Here is a 21865-nt window from a genome sequence, read left to right as displayed (position 1 = left end):
AGGGATCATGATCCTAGCCAAAGTCAGACGTTTAACCAACTGAGCCACCCAGGCACCCTTGATTTTTTTTTTTAAAAAGCTATTTAAGAAACAGCTGAGGCAAAGACACTCAGATCTTCCTCTGTCACCCTGAAATCGTGAAACAAATCTCCCGTATGAAAAATACCCTCTCTATACTAAGATGTAAGAAGACATCCTATGTTACCAGAAATAGGGACTTCAAAGCAGAGAGAGCTGTAGAAACAAACCTTGTTACTTTTCTTCTAATCTACTACCTCAGCTTAGAATTCTGCTTAGAATTCCCTATTAATGGGGTGCCTGGGTGGCTCAGTCAGTTGGGCAACTGACTCTTGGTTTCTGCTTGGGTCATGATCTCGGGGTCCTGGGATGGAGCCCCTGGGCCGGCTCTGTGGTCAGCTTGGAGTCTGCTTGTCCCTCTCCCTCCCCCTTTGGTCCTCCCCCCACTCATGCTCTCTCTCTCAAATAAATAAATAAAATCTTTTTTAAAAATCCCTATTAATTAGAGGCGCCTGGGTGGCTCAGTCATTAAGCATCTGCCTTCAGCTCAGGTCATGATCTCAGGGTCCTGGGATCGAGCCCCACGTTGGGCTCCCTGCTCCGCGGGAAACCTGCTTCTCCCTCTCCCACTCTCCCTGCTTGTGTTCCTTCTCTCTCTGTGTCTCTCTCTGTCAAATAAATAAAATCTTTAAAAAATAAATAAATAAATAAATAAAAATCCCTATTAATTAAAGCTTCCAAACACCCATTTTCATTATCCTGTCACTACCTCGACAATTTATTGTCTGTCTAAAATGTATAAAAACTGCCTGCCCTGGTCATTTCTTTGGGTCTTCATTTCAATATTGGGCCTCTGTGCAAGTGTAATAAAATGAGGTGTTTTTTTTCCCTCCTGTTTACCCATCTCATGTAAATTTAATTCTTAGTCCAGCTGAAGACCCTAAGGGTAGAGGGAGAATTTTTCCTTCCCTTCCTTGTGTCTCCTTGCAGAGATAGTCTATGCATTGATAAGCATGTATATGTAATAATTTTTCTTATTTGGACAGATCTGTGTTTTTGTCTGCATCATAGGCCACAACTATCAGAAGACTCTTGCCACGTTGTTAGTTAAAAGCACCCACACAAAAATGTTCTACATCATTAAACCAGGGAAATACAAATTAGAGATACCACTAGAAACCCACCAGAATGATTAAAATCTAAAAGACTGATTTTTTAAGATTTTATTTATTTGACAGAGAGAGAGAGAGCACAAGCAGGAGGAGCGGCAGAGGGAGAGGGAGAAGCAGGCTTCCTGCCCAGCAGGGAGCCCGATGTGGGACTCTATCCCAGGACCCTGGCATCACAACCTGAGCCAAAGGCAGACACTTAACTGACTGAGCCACACACGTGCCCTAAAAGACTATTTAGAAATAAAGACTGATAACACCAAGTATTCATGGGGATACAGTGTGATGGGAATGTGAAATGAGACAATGAATTTGGGAAAAAGTCTCAGTTTCCAGTAAATGAAACACACCTTCTCTATGACCTGGCAATTCTACTTCTGGGTCCTTACCCTCAAAAAAGTGAAAATGCATGTCTAAAAAGACTTGGGGTGCCTGGGTTGCTCAATCAGTTAAATGTCTGATTGTTGATCTCAGCTCAGGTCTTGATCTCAGGGTCCTGAGTTTGGGCCCCACACTGGGCTCTGCGCTGGGCGTGGAGCCTACTTAAAACAACAATAATAAATCGGGGCGCCTGGGTGGCTCAGTCGTTAACGATCTGCCTTCAGTTCAGGTCACGGTCCCAGGGTCCTGGGATCGAGCCCCACACCGGGCTCCCTGCTCCGCGGGAAGCCTGCTTCTCCCTCTCCCACTCCCCCTGCTTGTGTTCCCTCTCTTGCTGTGTCTCTCTCTGTCAAATAAATAAACGAAATCTTAAAACCCTAGGTGTCCATCCACAGGAAATCAATAAATATGATCTATCTTACAATGGATTACCACTTAGTGGTGAAAAGTAACAAGTTTCTGACCTGCACAAAATGAATGAATCCCAAGCATTTTACTGAGGGGAAGAAGTCAGGTACAAAAGAATATAAACAACATGATTCCCGCCCCCACACACCTTTTTTTAAGTAGGCTCCAAGCCCAATGTGGGGCTTGAACTCACGTCCCTGAGATTTAGAGTCGCATACTCTTTCCACCGAGCCAGCCAGGTGCCCCAAGACTATATGATTCCTTTTACATGAAGTTCTAGAACAGGCCACAGGAACCTGTGAGAAAGATCACAACAGAGGTGCCTTTGGGAGTGAGGGTGGAGAGATTTTATATCTTGATGGCATTTTGCATCACAACTGTATATATTTGTCAAAACTCAGTGAATGGTAAACTTAAGATTTGTACATTTTATTGTCTGCAATTTTACTTAAGGGAAAAAAAGGATAATTCATTATATGCATGCCGAAGTGTTTAGGGGTGTACTGATTTCTGCAACTTCTTCTGAAATGCAGCCACAAATTTGATGAATAATTAAATGGATAAATAGATATGTGATTAAGCAAGTATAGGAGAATGCGAATTTTAGCATTTAGATGGATATATGAATGTTCACTGTATATTCCTTTCTACTTTTCTGCACCAAAATTTTTTATCATAAATTTTTCATCATAAAATGTGGCAGGAAAGCAAAGAGAAAAAGAGAAGTACAGGGGAGAAGTGTAACCATTCCCATTTGTTACATCCTTGCTCTGTTAGCAGAGCTGAACCGCTCAAAAACAGCGCGGGTTTGTCTTTCACTGTCCCTGGCTGTCCACACTGGGGGAAGTAGGGAGAAGTGGGCAGGGAAACAGTGTGTGGTTTATGGCCACAGAGTTTCCCTGCTCCGAAGTGGGCTGGTCATAAAACAGTCACCATCCCCAGGGTGGGGGTGGGGGGCCTCTCTCCCCTCTGCTGTGTTAGATCTCTGGTTTCTGCCTTGGCGCTTCTTTTGGTTTATTTCCTCTTAGTGGAGGAATACATGTTCCAGAAGCTTCCTGGGATATGGTGTGTGGGAGATAAAACTTTTTTGAGAACTGACTTGTCTGAAAATGTTCTCATTTTACCCACCCACTTGATCAATAGTTAGGCTGTGAGTGGAAGTCTTGATGGAAAATCGTCTTCGTTCAGCATCTGGAAGGCATATTGCTCCGTTGCTGCAACTGTTGGGAAATCTGACCCATTCTATTTCCTGTTTCCTTACGACTTGTGTTTTCTCTTTGGAAACTCGTAGAATCTTATCTGTTCCCATTGTTCTCAAGTTTTCAGGGTGATGAACTCAAGGGTGGGTCTATTTTCATTCACTGGGCTGGCACTTTCTGTCTCTAAACTAGAGTCCTTCAGGTCTGGGAAATTTCCCTGAATATTTTGTGGATATTTTCCTCCTTTGCTTTGTCTTTGTTCTTTGTTTTCTATGACAGGATATTATTAGGATGGTTGGACCTCCTGAGCTAGTTCCCGAATGTCCCTGCCGTTTCCTACTTTCTGTCTCTCCATGTCTTTTGGGTCCTCTGAGAGATTTTCTCAACTTGGTGTTACAAACTTTCTGTTGAGTTTTTCCTGCTAGTTTGTTTTTCCGGTTTTATTTATTTCTTTATTTTTTAATTTTGGGTTTATAAGTCATCTGAATGTTCCTTTTTTTTTTTTTTTCTTAAACAGCACTTCCTTCTTATTCATGGGTGAATTGGCTTTTTTTTTTTTAATCTGAAGATATTGATAGCCTTAAAGAAAAGTTTCTTTCTTCCTGTCCTGTTTTTGTTTCCCCAAATTTATTTATTTTGATTTCTAGCTTCCACTCTGGAAGTTTTCCTCAAATATCTTTTATTTATTTTTTTAAATATATCTTATTTATTTATTTGATAGAGCACACAAGCAGGGGGAGCAGAGAGGGAGAGGGAGAAGCAGGCTCTCCACGGAGCAGGGAGCTCGATCGATGCAGGGCTCAATCCCAGGATCCCTGAATCAGGGCCCAAGCCTGGAGGCAGACGCTCAATCAGCTGAGCCACCCAGGCGCCCCTCCTCAAATATCTTTTAATCCTCCTGGGCAGGAAGGTTGCTCAGAGAAGAGCCCTCCACTCTCCAACCCCCCAACTCTGAAGTAAACTGCCTGCAGGAGCCATGAAGGAGGGGGTTAGAGATTCAGCCCAGGCTACCAAATCCCTTTCTGTTTTGTTTTCCAGGCCCTGTGCCTGGACTCCCCCTGCCTCACTCCCCACCCCCCCCAACCCCATCCAAATACCCTCAGTTTATACACCCTGCAGAGGAGCCTACGGTCTTTTGTAGGGGAAGAGAAGGTGGCTACCTTGCCTAGTGCAAGATTGGAGGCAGTGGAGACTGTCTGTCCACCTCTGTTTATCAACTTTCAGGCCATCTCCTCCACCCTACTCTCCCTCCACCCCAGTTCCTAGCACTTTGATGATCCTCTGGTGTAAATCTGATGTCCATCAATTTTCCCACTGCTGGTCTAAGTGACTAAATCAGTTATAACCAGTCTGTCCCCTCATCCCTACTTCTGACATCTCTTTTCTTCTTCACACTGTTCTAGGATTATGTCTTTTTTTTTTTTTTAATCTCTTTTCTGAAGTTCTAGTGGGGTTTTGGGTCAAAATTAAATTAGATTCTTGTAATTAATCCATCATGTTAATCTGGAAATGAATAAGATGTTCATTTGCTTATGTAAGCATCTCCCCAACTAGAAAGTAGGTTTCCTGATGGTAGGGATCTGTTTTGCTCATTTCACAACAGAATAACTGATTGACCTTGAATGAAGGACCTCTGTAGGAGATATGATTGTGTTAACCTTAAAAATGAAATGGCCAGGGGACACCTGGCTGGCTCAGTTGGTAGATTATGTGATTCTTGAGCTCAGGGTTGTGAGTTTGAACCCCACATTGGGTGTGGAGATTACTTAAAAATGAAATTTTTAAAACACACACACTCACAATAAAACTGCCAGTTATTTTACCAGTAAAAATGGATTTATTTGGGAACAGCAGAGAATTGCAATTGAGGACACACAGGCTACAGCAAACCACAGGACTGTCCAATACATGAAGGAGAGGAACATTATTTTATGGAGAAGAAGGAGGAAGTTGGAAGGGGTTGTTTGGAGTTAAAGTCCATTGGAAAGAAGCAAGAGTTCAGGGTGATGATGGTTTTCCATTGGCTGAGTTGCAGGGGCCGTTGATTTCTTGTAGGAGATGCAATGTACACCTTTCCCTGTTGGGACCCTTAAGGACTGATTCTTTTCTGTTGAGATTCTTCTGTTAGGTGTCTGTAATTGACAATTTTTCCTGTTATTGACATTGAGTGATAGGGCTCCCCCTACCAGCCTCCCCTGCTAGCATCTTGAGGCCACTTCAATGAGGCTTCCCTTATTAATTTTCATAATTGCATACATACTGGCCACTTGAGAAATAACCATGTAGCACATGCAGAAACACACATGGTCTAATATTTGCTTATTTAGTTTTAATTTTAGCTTTTCTGGCCCATTTGTTGCCATGGAGAACATTATAAATAGACACTCAAGGTCAAACTTGAAGAAGTTTTAAACTGAGTGTTAAACAAACTCAGTTTTAACTCAGTTTTTATTTATTCATTTGTTTTTTTTAAAAATAGGCTTCATGTCCAACGTGGGGTTTGAACTCATGACCTTGAGATCAAGAGTTGAACGCTCTACCGACCGAGCCAGCCAGGTGCCCCCTGAAACTCAGTTTCTAATCAGTTTATTTTCATATGTGAGTTGTACCTTTTGTTACTGTATAGTCACGGTCAAATCTCTTGGACAGTGGACTTTCACTTTACCAATCTAGAGAAATGATGATCTGAATGTGGGTTGTGTCGTGTGTTGGCTCAAAAACACATGTCCTATGAGGATAAAGTCCATACTCAAGGCAGCCTATGATTATCTCTTTGGCTTCCAGACCTGGAGCAGCTCAAAGGTGTAGCTCCCTCTGGGTCACATCTGAGGATGGCCCGGAGCCTCTAACTCCCAGGACTTTGTTCTCCCCGTGCAAAACTCTTTTCTTCTCATTCCATCAAGACCCATCAAAAATCCCACCCACTGCCAAGTTTCCATTCTCATCTTCTTGATAAAAGACTTTTTAAATTAGTGTGAGTAGAGTTCTTGCTCCCTGATTGGCACTATATTTGTACCCCACTTACAGCACTGAGAACAGTGGGCCTGGTATCCTGGCAACTATGTCCCTATCTGGTTCATTTACTATCAGTCCATTAGGCAACAGCCATACTCAAACGTTTGTTCCATTGAATTATTGACCTGAGGCCCCACCCTTTTATTTGCTCCTGGTCTAGAAACATGAAGGTAATTATACTGAGTCGTGTAGGTTTGTCATAGATTCACTGGAAATTTTTTTTAAAGATTTTATTTATTTATTTGAGAGAGAGTAGAGCGAGCGAGAGAGAGAGGGAGCACGAGCGGGGGTGGGCGCGGAGGGAGAAGGAGAGGGAGAAGCAGACTCTTTGCTGAGCAGGGAGCCCGATGTGGGGCTCGATCCCAGGACCCTGGGACCATGACCTGAGCCGAAGGCCGATGCTCAACCGACCGTGCCACCCAGGTGACCCGATTCACTGGAAATTTTTATCAGCAAAGGGGACACTGTGGCTCTATTACCCTTGACCTTTCAACTGCTCTTCGAGGGAGATCTTTATGAACAGAGCAAAAAAGGAGATGTCCTTTGCCCTGGGAACATGTTTATTTTAAAATAACTGCAAGACAAAGATGCTTTAAAAACAAAACAAAACCCGTGTAGAGAACGTCTATTTCAGAACACTGTTAACAGTACTGAGCAACGGAGCAAATCCCAGGAAAAGAACAACTACAAGATGAAAACGTCACTGGAAATCAGCTCCCCGGGAGGGTCTACTCTCAGAGCTGATGGGAGTGGAAACTGGTTACTACCTTACAGGAGGGCAATGCAGCAACAGGTATCAAAGCTTTAAAAGCGCTCACCCCTGGGGCGCCTGGGTGGCTCAGTGGTTAAGCGCCTGCCTTCGGCTCAGGTCATGATCCCAGGGTCCTGGGATCGAGCCCCACATCGGGCTCCCTGCTCGGCGGGAAGCCTGCTTCTCCCTCTAACCCTCCCCCCTCTCATGTACTTTCTCGCTCTCTCAAATAAATAAATAAATCTTAAAAAAAAAAAAAAAAAAAAAAGACCGGGCGCCTGGGTGGCTCAGTTGGTTAAGCGACTGCCTTCGGCTCAGGTCATGATCCTGGAGTCCTGGGATCGAGTCCCGCATCGGGCTCCCTGCTCGGCGGGGAGTCTGCTTCTCCCTCTGACCCTCCTCCCTCTCATGTGCTCTCTCTCTCTCTCTCAAATAAATAAATAAAATCTTGGGCGCCTGGGTGGCTCAGTCATTAAGCAACTGCCTTCGGCTCAGGTCATGATCTCAGGGTCCTGGGATCGAGTCCCGCATCGGGCTCCCTGCTCCTTGGGAGCCTGCTTCTCCCTCTGCCTCTCTCTCTCTCTGTCTCTCATGAATAAATAAATAAAAATCTTAAAAAATAAATAAATAAATAAATAAATAAATAAAATCTTTAAAAATAATAATAATAATAAAAAAAAAGTAAGAAACAACCAAGAGGGACATCTGGCTGGCTCAGTCCGTGCAGCATGTGACTCCTGATCTCAGGGTTGTTGAGTTCAAGCCCCAGGGTAGGCATGGAGCCTACTTAAAAAAACAAAAAACAAACAAAAAACAAAACTGACAGAAAATACACCAAAATATTGGCACCTTACTGGTCTGCTGACAGAACGTCATCTCCAGAACTTGGTACAAAGCGTAGGCCTAGTAAATGCTCAACGCACCGGAAACAGAAAACGCAGAGGTAAGGGAAGAAATTTCAACCCATTTTTGGCCTAATGAACAGAAGTTATCTTCGAAAAGTGGTACAGCGTGGGGTATTTCCTTTAGAGTTTCAGGTTCCGAATTTTCTGGAAGAATCTCGTCTCCTGTCTCAGAAGAAGGCTAGTCTTAGGCCCTTCGCCAGGTGGCACAAAGATGGCGGCCGGCCCGCCCCCGCGCCCTCCCTCCCCCGAGCCGAGCGCTCCCGAGCGCTCCCGAGCGTCCCCGAAGCCGGCAGGAAGCCCGGGAGCCGCGCGGGCAGGAGCGGCCCCGCCCCGGAGCCTGGGAGCGGCGCGCCGGCGTGGGGGAGGGGAGACCGGATGTGAGTGGAGCGGCCATTTCCTGTTTCTCCGCAGTTTTCCCTCAGCTTTGGGTGGTGGCCGCTTCTGGGCTCCGGCTTCCCGTCGGCGGAGGGCTAGGCGGCGTGGACAGCGGCCCCGGCACCCCGCGCCCTGCCGCCCGCAGCCGCGCGCCCGCCCGTCCGCCGCGCCCCGAGTTCGCCGCTTTTCGCGTCAGCGCCCGGCCGCCGCCGCGGCCCAGCGAGCGGCCCAAATGCAGGCCATCAAGTGTGTGGTGGTGGGAGACGGGTGAGTGCGCGGGCCGGGGCCGGGGCCGGGGCGGGGGCCGGGAGCCGGGGCGGGCTCGCGCGGGCCGGCAGCCGGCCCCTCAGCGGCGCGGGGCGCGGGCCGCCCCTCACTCCCTCCGGGACCGGACGGCACGGGCCTCGTTCCGGCTTTTTTTTTTTTTTTTTTCTTTTTTTAAATTTTGGGTTGGGCAGGGAGTCGCCGACCGGCGGCCGAAGGGAAAAGTGAACTCCACCCTCCCGCCTTCTTTCGGGCCGGCGGCGCGCCGGGCGGGACCCCCCAGCCGCGCCGCCACCCTCGCTCGTCGGCCCCTACATCGGTGGGCTTGGAGTTGCCTTTCGTAAAAAAAAGGACCCTTTCTGGGCTTTTACATCAACCTCTCGAGCCCGGTGAGGAGCTTCCGTGTGTCCCGGCGGTCGGGTCGATAGGACTTGACGAATATTTGTCTGAGCTGGTTTGGTGACCCCTAAACTGATTAACCACGGGGTCTCTTCCGCTGTATTTCGCCGCTTAAAAAAATTTTTTTTTGGGTGGGGATGTGATAATTTTTGCTCTTTCCGTGGAGAAACTTTTGAGATCCTGGCTGCGAGGAGCTGGGTGTGATTAAGACGGTTCTTTTCTCTGAAAGTGGTGTGGTCATAAAAAAAAAAAAAGAAACTGGCTTTCGCTTCTTGCATTAGGTATGGGATGTAGCAGAACAGGCTCCCTGAGCGGAGCTGCCCTGTGACTCAAGGCATTTCTTTTCATTACTGTCTGTGGTGGTTACAGGCCCTAGAGGAAGACAAGACTTGGCTTATGCAGTTTTTTTTCTCCCATAGAAACAAGAATCTCAGTGTAATCCGAGCAAAATTGTGTGTCTCCGCAGTGCTCGAGTAGTGTTGAGTGTTAACAAGGAAGCTCCAAGAATTACTATCCGTTTCATCAAACTCAGGATGCAGTTGGTACATTTTTCAGGTCCCGTAAAGTCGAAGGAAGAGTTCTGGCATCGCTCTTCCTTTTGATTAATATTCCCCAAACTTGTCATTAGAACTGATGTGGCTTTTATGCCTCCCAAGTTGTGAATTAGCTTGTTGAGATGGTCGTACATTAGACATTCAGAATTGTTTCTGCAGCTAATTCAGATGCAAGGACAGTTGAACTGATTTTTAAAAGATGCCCATCTGTGTGATCTGTCAGGATCAGCGTGTGAAACATTAACACTTAATGGTTGTGTGTGTATAGTTAAAAATTAAAACTTCACCTATTTAGGAGTAATGTATGGTTTTTTTGTTTTTTTGTTTTTTTTTTTTACCCCCTCCCCCGTTTTTTTTTAAACCCTTCAAAAGAAAGCTTTACTTTCGTTTGGGGCAAAAAAATATTCAGCTAATTAGTTTAGTAGGGAAATCAGTAAATTGGTTAAACGAAGTTTGATCCTTTTGTGTAATGAATTAACTAAACCTGTATCACATTGTTTTAGGAACACTTTAACTGAATTTACTTTAAAAATTAAAAATGCTTAAGAGTATGAAATAATACTATTTTTTTTTAGTCAAACTGCTGGTAGTTCAATATCTAACTGTAGTATGTAATATTCTTAATTGAAAATTTCTGAAACTAAAGCGCAGCAGATGTATTTAATGCTTATAGATTATGGACCTCTACTATTTGTATTAGCTTGTTTATCTAGTTACCCACTTGTTGAATGCCTACTGTGGGATCGGGATCCCTCCTTCAAATCCCCACCCCACTGCCTGGGGGGAAACCCTGGGCAAATCACTCGTCCCCCAGGACAGGGGCCTCAAATTGAAGTTGTGAGGATTAAACAAGATGCTGGATACTAACTGCCTCACGGGTGGTTGGCCCCAGCTGAGTAAGTGCCTACAGCCAGTCATACTGTCGCTGTTTCTCTTACTCTCAGGCGCTGCTGGGCTCTGTGAGGGGAGTGCAAGGCATAAAACACAATTCTTGGCTTTCAGTTTTCAGCCTTTTTTGTACTGGATTTGACATTGATGTAGACTGGGGCTAAGCCCTGTTAGAAGTGGAATAAACAATTTAAGCTCTATTTATTTTTTAAGTATTTTTCGTTTATTTAAGTAATCTCTACACCCAACATGGGGCTCAAACTCATGACCCTGAGATCAAGAGTTGCATGTTCCTCTCACTGAGCCAGCCAGGTACGCCCTCTATTACTTTCTTTTTTTAATTTTAATTTTATTTTTTTAAGTAGGCTCCATGGCCAACGTGGGGCTTGAATTCATGACCCTGAGATCAAGACCTGAGCTGAAATCCAAGAGTCGGATGCTTAACCGACCAAGCCACCCAGGCGCCCCCTCTATTACTTTAAATAAGGGACTACGTATAGCAAACATTACTTCAGTGAAAATTTTAGATACATAATATTCCATACCAAAAATATTCTTCTGCTTTTACCCAAACAAAGCATGCCTGATGATATAACTGGAACGTTCTTTTATTCAAAAATTGTTAAAGCTGTAAACGTGGCTCTAAATTTTGTGGGGCAAAGAACTCAATGCTATGGAATTTGAGGCAATTAAGGGCAGTTTAAGCAATAAAGGCAAATTGATTGAAGTTGCACAAATTGCAAGCTCCCTTATCTAAAATATATTCTTGGAAAGTGCGGTTAAAAGCTACGTTATAACCATATTATAAGTAGGATCAATTAGCCTATATTCTTTTTATGGATTTTTTCCTATATAGCAATTCAGTTGCCATTGAGTATAAAATATGAAATGAAATTTTGATATTTTTTAATTCTGCAAATCCTTCTGTTGGTCCTAATTCTTTTAGTCCTTCCTGAACACAGGGTCTGTCACTTTTATTTGGGGGATCTCTGCCCCCAAGAATTTCTCCCAGCTTTATTTAGGTAAGACAGCATCTCACATTCAGATATTTCTTTTTTTTTTTAATTTTTATTTATTTATTTATTTGAGAGAGAGAGTGAGAGAGAGAGCACATGAGAGGGGGGAGGGTCAGAGGGAGAAGCAGACTCCCTGCCGAGCAGGGAGCCCAATGCGGGACTTGATCCCGGGACTCCAGGATCATGACCTGAGCCGAAGGCAGTCGCTCAACCAACTGAGCCACCCAGGCGCCCTCACATTCAGATATTTCTAAACCATTTTTAATAGTGTTGTTTTGACTTTGGTTGACCAGAAGGCTGGGAGTGAGTGACTTGAGCCCTCCTACATGCACTCCAGCTTGGACTAGTGGTCTCTTCAGCCCAATGTTTAATTTAGACATTGCTGTCCAGGAATTTTTTTAGTTGAGTGTGAAAAATACCTTCCATGATGATGTCATCTTTTTAGGAATGTACACCACTTACTCCCCACTCACTTCCATTGAATAATCACTGAAGGTATGATCCATGAATTTAAGTGCTTCATGAAATGTCTTTGTGTATTTTTGTCTTGAGGCATGGGGTTCCATATTTTTGACCTGTTGTAAAGGAGTTTGAACTCTGCACTGGCTTCTAAATTTGGGTTTGTTATTTGACTCTGATCTTGGTGGTTAAAATTATACTTACTTTTTTTTTTTTTAACTTTAAAATGATAATCCCAGTAAAAGTGTGAGGTTGGGTTCAGTAGAGGAGTATCAGTAATTTTTAGAAATCTTAAAGCAGGGCCCCCTGGGTGGCTCAGTCGTTAAGCGTCTGCCTTCGGCTCAGGTCATGATCCCAGAGTCCTGGGATCAAGCCCCACATCAGGCTCCCTGCTCGGCGGGAGGCCTGCTTCTCCCTCTCCCCCTGCTTGTGTTCCCTCTCTCGCTGTGTCTCTCTCTGTCAAATAAATAAATAAAATCTTTAAAAAAAAAAAAAAAAAAGAAATCTTAAAGCCACTTTTTATAATCTTTTGCATTAATCATCGAATGTATTAGTACTTACTACTTTTTCACCTCAGCATCACCCACCAGGTAGTTTTTGTCATTTTAGTCTTACTAAAAAGGAGATGTTTTATCAGGAATCCTGCTACCAAGGCAGTTACCACATGTCATCAGAGGAATATTTTTCCTGCCACATCTTCATATGAAAAGTGTCACACATACAGAAAAGTTGAAAGAGTTGTGCAGTGAACACCTTCCACTTAGATTTTGTAATCAATATTTTGCTCTATTTCCGTATCCCATATCTTCCCATTATCAGGGCTTTTTTTTTTTTTTTTTAAGATTTTATTCATTTGAGGGGCACCTGGGTGGCTCAGTTGTTAAGCGTCTGCCTTCGGCTCAGGTCATGGTCCCAGGGTCCTGGGATCGAGCCCCGCATGGAGCTCCCTGCTCTGTGGGAAGCCTGCTTCTTCCTCTCCCATTCCCCCTGCTTGTGTTCCCTCTCTGTCTCTCTCAAATCTTAAAAAAAAAAAAAAAAAAAAAAAAAGATTTTATTTATTTGACAGAGAAAGGGAGAGCACATATAGGGGGAGTGGCAGACAGGGAGAGGGAGAAGCAGACTCCCCGCTGAGCAAGGAGCCACGCAGGGCTCAATCCCAGAACTCTGGGATCATGACCTGAGCTGAAGGCAGACGCTTAACCGACTGAGCCACCCAGGTGCCCCTATCGGGATATTTTAACAGGATTTTATTTTTTTATTTTTTAAATATTTTATTTATTTGACAGAGAGATACCGAGAGCAGGAACACAAGCAGGGGGAGTGGGAGAGGGAGAAGCAGGCCTCCCGCTGAGCAGGGAGCCCCATGCGGGACTTGATCCCGGAACCCCGGGATCATGACCTGAGCCACCCAGGCGCCCAAGAGGATTTGATTTTGAGGGAGAATGAGAGTGATAAGTAGTTAGATAAAAATTCTTGTTTTTGAACTCTGTATCTTCTGCACGTCCGAATATCAAGTACTCCAGGGTTAGGCTTGGTGGTTCTAGAAGGCAGGGGTCTATAGACTAAAGGCTACTTCAGAATTGAACTCTTAGAGGTAGCATCTTCAGCTCTGGGGGTTTTTGAAACTACATGGGTTTTTTAATTTTTTTGAAGCCTACAATGGTGATAATAGTTTTCTGTAAGTTGGTTGTGGTGTCCCTTGTTAGTGACAGAATATCAGAATTTCAGATTAGAATTTGTGGTTTTGTAGCACTAAACTACTCTCTTCATGCATTTTCTTTCTTTTTTTTTTTTTTTTAAGATTTTATTTATTTGACAGAGACACAGCGAGAGAGGGAACACAAGCAGGGAGAGTGGGAGAGGGAGAAGCAGGCTTCCCACCGAGCAGGGAGCCCGATGCGGGGCTCGATCCCAGGACCCCGGGACCATGACCCGAGCCGAAGGCAGACGCTTAATGACTGAGCCACCCAGGCGCCCCTCTTCATGCATTTTCTGAATTTATTCTCTGCATGGTTATGCATTTACTGAAGGCCTACTGTTGGAGAGTTCCCAAACCCCATTTCACAGGGTAAATTGAGGACTTTCATTCAGGGTCTTTCATTTATGCAGTAAACATAAATACATATTTAATACATGTAATTCACATTTCACTACATTCTGTTCATCTTTAAGATCTAGGTACTTTTAAAAAAAGATTTATTTATTTTAGGGTGAGAGGCAGAGAGTGAGAGCAAGGGCAGGAGTGGGGGTAGGGGAAGAGGGAGAAGAGATGGAATCTCCAGCAGACCACCCGCTGAGCCTGGACCCTGAGGTCATGACCTGAGCTGAAACCAAGAGTTGGATGCTAAACCATCTAGCCACCCAGGTGCCCCAAGATCTAGGTACTTTTAGACAGCAGTACAGGCTCCTTATTTTCTCCTGAGCCGAAGGCAGACGCTTAATGAGACGCTTATTTTCTCTGGTCTTCCAGTCCTATTAAGATTAGTGTAGCTTTTAAATTTTATTTTATTTTTTAAAACGATTTTATTTTAGAGGTAGAGCAAGTGAGAGGGAGAGGGTCTCAAGCAGACTCCTGCTCTTAGTGCGGAGCCTGACATGGGGCTCCCTCTCATGATCCTGAGATCGTGACCTGAGCCGAAACCAAGCGTTGGAGCCGCCCAGGTGCCCCCCAATATATCTTTTTTTAAGTAAGGCAATGCAGAAAGTTCTTATTTTTTAACTTCCTGTACTGTATCCCTTCCCTTTTTGGGGATGGGGTGGGGTAAAAAAAATTTTTTTTTTAAGATTTTATTTATTTATTTGACAGAGAGACAGCGAGAGAGGGAACACAAGTGAGGGGGAGTGGGAGAGGGAGAAGCAGGCTTCCCGTGGAGCAAGGAGACCGATGTGGGACTCTATCCCAGGACCCCAGGATCATGACCTGGGCCGAAGGCAGACGCTTAACGACTGAGCCATCCAGGCGCCCCTAAAGATTTTATTTTTAAGTAATCTCTCTACCCAGCTTAGGCTCAAACTGACACCCCTGAGATCAAGAGTCAAATCAGCCAGGCACCCCTCCTTTACTTTTCTAACATGAGGAAGTTGCCAGTGTTTCCAGATTTATTGATTGTATGTGTTTTGTTTTTTTTTTTTTTAAGATTTTATTTATTTGACAGAGAGAGACACAGTGAGAGAGGGAACACAAGCAGGGGGAGTGGGAGAGGGAGAAGCAGGCTTCTCACAGAGCAGGGAGCCCAATGCAGGACTCGATCCCAGGACCCTGGAACCATGACCTGAGCCGAAGGCAGACGCTTAATGACTGAGCCACCCAGGCGCCCTATTGTATGTGCTTTTTAAGTTTTGGTTTATAGATTTTGGTAATATTGAGATCTACCCCCCAAATTTTAAAAGTTTCCTTAAAGTTCTAATGGAAAAACAAAGAACATAATAGCAACACAGGGGCTCCTGGGTGGCTCAGTTGGTTAAGCGACTGCCTTCGGCTCAGGTCATGATCCTGGAGTCCCGGGATCTAGTCCCGCATCGGGCTCCCTGCTCTGCAGGGAGTCTGCTTCTCCCTCTGGCCCTCCCCCCTCTCATGTGCTCTCTCTCTCTCTCTCATTCTCTGTGTCTCAAATAAATAAATAAAATCTTTAAAAAAAAAAAATAGCAACACAAGTTATTGGCTTTAATCTTGGTTATTTCTACAAGATAGAGCAGGACAGGCACAGATAGGCTAAAAAAAAATGTGCTCATGTGAACTTTCTTCCAGTAGACTCATGTTTATTTTTTAATGTTGTGGCAGCTTTCAAAGATTTTTAAGAAGAGGTTGAACTGAGCAGGTAAGTATATATAAAGTTGGAAACTCCAAAGCAGATAGCAACTTCCAGCGATTCTGCTGCAGCCTCAGGCAAGGCTGTGACCAAACGTGACTTCCATTCTCCCTGTGAGGAGCTCTGACTGCCTGAGCCTGTGTTGACTTTGGCCTCTAGAGCTTGTTTGTGGAGTGTGTTTAAAAGGAATGAATAAGTAACACTAATGGGAGGTGAATAACCGTTTCCTTTTTCTTTTTATCTTTTCTTAAAAACTAAGTAAATATTTAAATCAAAGGTTGGACATGTACTTAATTAAAAAGACAGAATTTTGGGGCATCTGGGTGGCTCCGTCGGTGAAGCATCAGACTCTTGATCTCAGGGTCATTAGTTCAAGCCCCACATTGGGCTTCATACTGGATGTGGAGCCTGCTTAAAAAAGAAATAAAAGGTCAGAATTTTATAATTTAATAATTTCTTACAGAACTTAGCTTTATAGCAAATACTGTAATGATTGTTAAAAAAAAAATTCCAGTCAGTATCAGGTTATGCCAGTACCTTGAATTCCTTTACAGTTAAACCTTTCAAAAGACGATGCCTCAGCTAAAGGTGAAGTTTCAGGAAAAAAATTTTAGAGCATTTAAAACAGAGTTGGTCGTATTTTTAAGTAATGGCTTTGTTCTTCATACATATGGAAGAGATTTAGGGAAGTGCTACTCTGACATTTTAACATAACCATTAAAACCTTCATAGCTGCTTGTTCTTGACATTAAGAGGCAATAAGTAGTAACATTTTTACACAACATCTGTAATTTTGAAGAGGTTCACTGATGATGGCCTTAGACTCCACTCTCCTCCCTCAGCTACCACATCCAACCTATGGCTGAGCTGTCTTGTTCTGCCTTGTGCCTAGGAAGCTCTTGAAATGGCCCACATCTCTTCACCGTGAAGCCCCCTCGTTGGTTCACACCACTCTTGTTTTCCTGCCTCCAGTCCCAGCTTCCTTCCTCTGTCCTCTTTCCCCACTGCAGTCAGAGGCTGCTTCTAAAAATGCAAATTTAGTGGTTTCTCGGCAACTAAAAATTTTCTGGGACTTCCCAAGTAGGATCAAGTCCCATACCCTTAGCAAGAAGAGATGACGATTTCCTCATATTTTCCTTTGCTGCTTCCCCCTTCTTTGTTCTTCAGGTATACTGGGCTTCCCCATAAATGCTGTTGCTTTTGCCTGGAATGTTCCTTCTGTCACGGCCCCACGCCTCTAAGTTTCTGTATACATTGCAGCCTCCTCTGTGGGCCTCCCAAGACTAGGTTAGATCCCTTTGCCGTACATTTCCAGAGCATCTTTTTTTTTTTTTTTTAATTTTATTTATTCATTCATTCATTCATTCATTTATGAATGAGAGAGCACGAGAGAGAAAGAGAGCGCACCAGGAGAAGCAGCCTCTCAGCTGAGCAGGCAGCCTGACGTGAGGCTTGATCCTGGGACTCCAGGATCATGACCTGAGTCAAAGGCAGCCGCTTAACTGACCTGAGCCACCCAGGTGCCCCTCCAGAGCATCTTTAATACACTTATCACACCTATAATTTTATGTAATGACAGCATTCTTCATTTTTTACTTTAATAACCTCACAGATTCCATGAGGTCTTGTTCATTGCAGTATCTTCAGCACCTACTGTTCTTCCTTGCATAGCATACACGTTGTTGGTATAGATTGAATTAGAATTAATGCCTTCAGTAGTTTTGTGATGGAGTTGGTACTCTTGCATCCATTTTACAGTTGAGAAAACTGAGGCATAAGGAAGTTGAAACCTACTAACAATTCCAGCCAATAAGTGATAAAGAGCTGGCTCTGGGTCTCAAATCCAGGGTAACGACTGCAGATCTCAGCCTCCTGCTCACACAGGTTTGACATTGTAAGCTTTTAACAAAATGTGTGGCCAGTGAGTCATTTTGTTTAGAAAGCCTTTAGGAGTTGGAAGCAACTTCCTGATGATGTAATGTTTGACTCCGTGAGGTCTTTGGGGGTGGGGGAGTTCCAACTTTTAAGCCCTTAATAATGTTATGGGTAAAACGAGTATTGGCAAGACTGGATGGGCCTGTAATCTGTTCTAGCTGAGAGGTTTTTGCCTTCAGCTAAGAGTGCTACAAAGATAGAAAAGCACTTAACTTCTTTATGGTGAATCCTAATTCCTGGTAGTTGAGATTGAACAACAAAATCTTACAGCTCAGAACTTCATTGTGTGATAGGCATGACCTTGGTAAGGCAAGAGAAGACAGCAGGAGATGGGCTCCTTTAGGGAGAGCATTTAGTGAATCCTTAAGCCAGGGACACAGGCTTTCAGAAGCCCTTGAAGTCACCGTAAGAATGTAAAATTTGGAAACCATTTTTTGGCTAAGGGTGCAATGATCTTAATTTGTAGGGGACATTCTCATGAAAAAACATTTCAAGCAGTTGGGAGACTTTGAACCACCACTCTGATCTCTGCCTGATGGTACACTGTACCCACCACCAGTTGTGCAGGAGGCCCTTCTGTCTCTGGAGGATTTCTACACGATTCTTTTTTACTTTCTCCTCTTTGCAGCTGCTTGGAAGTTTATGCCAGCATCCCTGAGCCATTAATTAATATGTCTGGAATATATTGTGTTAGTTGCTCTAAAAGCTTATGGTGATATGTGAGGATGGGGGCTGGGGAGGTGGCAGATGAATACAGATGAATTAAAGTGAGTTCTGTGTGGCTCTTTGTGGTTCACAGTTGTGTGTGTGGTTAGTGACTAAGCACTCTATTAAGAGAACAGTCATTACTGATGCCAGAGGGAAGGCTTTAAAAGGTGGTGGGTTTGAGCTACCACTCTGAGGCAGCAAAATATATTACCTAGCAACCAAGTGGAAGTTGTAGAGGAAGGCTGTGTTCCAAAATGATTTGAGGATAGAATTGAAGATTCTTGGATGAAAGACTGGTACAGATGTTCACAGAAGAGACTTTCAATTTAAAAATCTTGTTCCTGTTCAACCTGGCTTATTAAACAGCTGTTTCTGACCATGAATGCTAATGCTGTACACCTAAACAGAACATGAAGGCTCCTTTTTGAGAAATTCGACTGTGTTTACTATACATTTCAGGATAAAAATGTGTAGTGTTAACTAAAAGATTATAGAAACTATTCAATGCTAAGTACTTGGTGTATACTCCTTGATTTTTCTAGAAATTTAACAGAATAATGAAAGGATGACGTTCATGTTGACTAAGCAACTTACACCATTTTTTTTTCTCTCTCTTTAGAGCTGTAGGTAAAACTTGCCTACTGATCAGTTACACAACCAATGCATTTCCTGGAGAGTACATCCCCACTGTGTAAGTATCCAGTTAAACTGGGAATTAACTTGTTTGTGATTTTTTTTGTTTGTTTGTTTGTTTTTTACCTTTGACCATTGTTTTTGCTATAAAGGCATTCTTAATTTGCACATGAACAGATCTAATTAATTTTCCGTCCAAACATTCACCAAAGTCTAATTATAAGGTATTTGTTTGAGCTTTTTAAAAATAATCTAATGTAAAGTTTCTACATTGTGACGAAACACAGCTTTCCTAATTGGTTTTTAGACATTCAGGAAACAAAGTTAACTAACTGAAGTATGAAGACTGGATAATATAAGAGTTTCAGATAAATTTGGCTCTCTGGGTTCTGTGTGTGAAGGATCAAAGAACTGGAACATGAAATATGCTGTTACATTGTAATTGGCCTTTTCTGGCAAGGAATCTGATGGTTGCATGTCACTGTTGAGTTATCAGGCGGTCAAAATGAAACCAGGGTGTGTGTTGGGGGCAGTTATGGGAGGACAGAATTGGCTACTGAGCTGCTTAAACCCTCTTGGCAGCAGAATTGAGTGGAGATGGAAAAAAGTGCTTTTCTTTCTTTCTTTCTTTTTTTTAAGATTTTATTTATTTATCTGAGAGAGAGAATGGGAGACAGAGAGCATGAGAGGGGAAGGGTCAGAGGGAGCAGCAGACCCCCCACCGAGCAGGGAGCCCAATGTAGGACTCGATCCCGGGACTCCAGGATCATGACCTGAGCCGAAGGCAGTCGCTTAACCAACTGAGCCACCCAGGCACCCCGGAAAAGTGCTTTTCTGATGATGGGGTTACTAGGGAGCCCCATGTAGCCGAGCCTTGTAACGTATCGCCCTGCAGCCATGGTGTCAGCTCTGTCCTGACGGCTGCCATGGTGGAGGAGAGGAAACAGCACGGGTCCCACCTCTGCTGACCTCGTCAAGCATAGCACTGTATGCTGCAGAGGTGTCCACAGTTCTGTAGAAGTGGGATCATACTGTCCGTGTTCTGGTTTTATGGTGGGGACTTTCCTAATCTACACATAGGTAGAGCTAAATTGTTATCAGTTGTCAGTGACTTTGAACTACAATACCTGATAACACCACTGGTCGTTAGGTCTTTTTTTTTTTTTCCATGTGTTAGAAACATCATTGCACATGTCTTTGTGCACATGTGATTGATTTTTAGAAGTGGAAGTGTGCTGAGTCAACAGGGAATGGATATTTAAATTTTTGATAGATACTACCCAATTGCTGCCAAAAAGGCTGTCACTTGGACCAGCTGGGACTGAAGTGGCCCCCTCAACTTGGACCGTGGGCAGCAGGCGTTGAAAAAAGTTACCTTCTCATTTGCATTTCTGATCACCAGTGAGGTTAAGGTTCCATGAATGTTCACTGTCCATTTGCAGTCTTCTGTGAATGGCCTGTGGAAATCCTTTGCTTGTTTTTCTACTGAAATTTTTTCTTACTGGTGGGACTTTTGTACATAAGGAGTATTAACCCCTTTGTCTCATTTGTCTGTGAACTCTGTTATATGGGGTCTTTTGCCATAAAGAAGTTTGGCATTTTTATGTAAATATACCACTCCACCTTCATGGAGTTTTATGTCTTACTTAGGAAGACCATTCCTACTTCAGTGATACAAAAATATCCTCTAGTAGGTTTTCTAGATTTTTTGTGGCTAAAGTTTAAATTTGTTTAGAATTTTTTTTTTTTTTTTTTTTTGGTATAGTAGGAGGCAGGCATCTGATTCTTTTTTCCAAGATGGAAAAACATGATACTGTTTACTGAATAATTTTTCCTTTTCTCATGGAAGCAGATTTGCAATACATGAGGCTTTTTCTTTATGAAATCTGGTTGTCATTCCGTTCTGTAAGCTACATTGCAGGCTTACTCAGACCTTCATTTTGCTGTTGCAATGTAGCAAGACCCTAAGTTTTAGTGTTGAGAGCATGTGAAAATGAATTCTGAATTTTATCTTACAGGCCGATGTAGTGTGTCCTGTTTGGTACTTGCCCAGGTTTGAATTGCAATGCCAGATTTTCGTTTTAATGAAGTACTTGGTGGTACTTTAATGATTTTTTTTTTTTTTTTTTTTTATTTGAGAGAGCATGACCGAATGCATTGAGTCAGGGGTAGGGGCAGAGGGAGAAGCAGATTCCCCGCTGATCAGAAAGTCCAACTCTGGGCTCAGTCCCAGGACCCTGGGATCATGACATGAGCCCAAGGCAGACACTTAACCAACTGAGCAGCCAGCACCCCCGCCTTTTTTTAATGTCCACCTTATTTTCTGCCCGTCAGACAGGCTTTTCTGGACTGTCTCTTTTTATCAGTAACTACTTTTTGTGTAGCAACTTCATGTTAATTTATGTGTGTAATTTGGTACACTCACTCTGGAAACGTTACACTATAGCTTTTCAAATCAGGTTTGCTTTGTGTTACCATGTCCCTTTGGTTGCAGGCCTGGATGACCAGGGCTTGATTAATTTCACCCTATACTCAGTGCGGGTGTTCTGGAACACTTCGGTGTGGCTCTGTGGTATGCCACCTTGTTGAAGATGAGTCTGATATGTACACAAAAAAGTCAACAGTGAGGTTTGAAAGAGGGACTAATTTTATACTTCATTTCTTCCTGGGGAGAAAAATTATTTTCTTTCTTTTTTAAATTGATTAATTATGTATTTATTTTTATTGGACAGAGAGCATAAGCAGGGGAAGGGGCCGAGAGAGAAGCAGACTCCCCACTGAGCAGGGAGCCTGATGCAGGGCTCCATCCCAGGACCTGGCGATCGTGACCTGAGCCAAAGGCAGACACTTAACCAGTTTAAATTTATTTGTTTATTTATTTAAAAGATTTATTCATTTGACAGAGAGAGACAGCGAGAGAGGGAACACAAGCAGGGGGAGTGGGAGAGGGAGAAGCAGGCTTCCCGCCGAGCAGGGAGC

At 43.5% G+C, this 21865-nt stretch overlaps 1 protein-coding gene across 2 annotated transcripts in view; it reads left to right on the top strand.

The window, feature by feature from the left end:
* Nucleotides 1–8231: 8231 nt before the first annotated feature.
* Nucleotides 8232–21865, top strand: part of RAC1 (Rac family small GTPase 1) — a 25393-nt gene continuing 11759 nt past the window's right edge. Inside the window, exons 1-2 of one of the 2 annotated variants that reach the window (XM_034988344.1) lie at nt 8232–8488; nt 18873–18944. In XM_034988344.1, coding sequence (XP_034844235.1) covers nt 8454–8488; nt 18873–18944 — 107 coding nt within the window. In that variant the 5' untranslated portion in view covers nt 8232–8453. The remainder of the gene's footprint in view (nt 8489–18872; nt 18945–21865) is intronic. The other variant, XM_034988342.1, reaches the window with a different exon arrangement.

This window comes from Mirounga leonina, unplaced genomic scaffold, assembly GCF_011800145.1.
Source record: "Mirounga leonina isolate KUSES-001 unplaced genomic scaffold, KU_Mleo_1.0 Mir_454, whole genome shotgun sequence".
NCBI lineage: Eukaryota > Metazoa > Chordata > Mammalia > Carnivora > Phocidae > Mirounga > Mirounga leonina.
The sequence above is the reverse complement of the archived record's forward strand: the minus strand, read 5'-3'. Positions and strand labels throughout refer to the sequence as shown.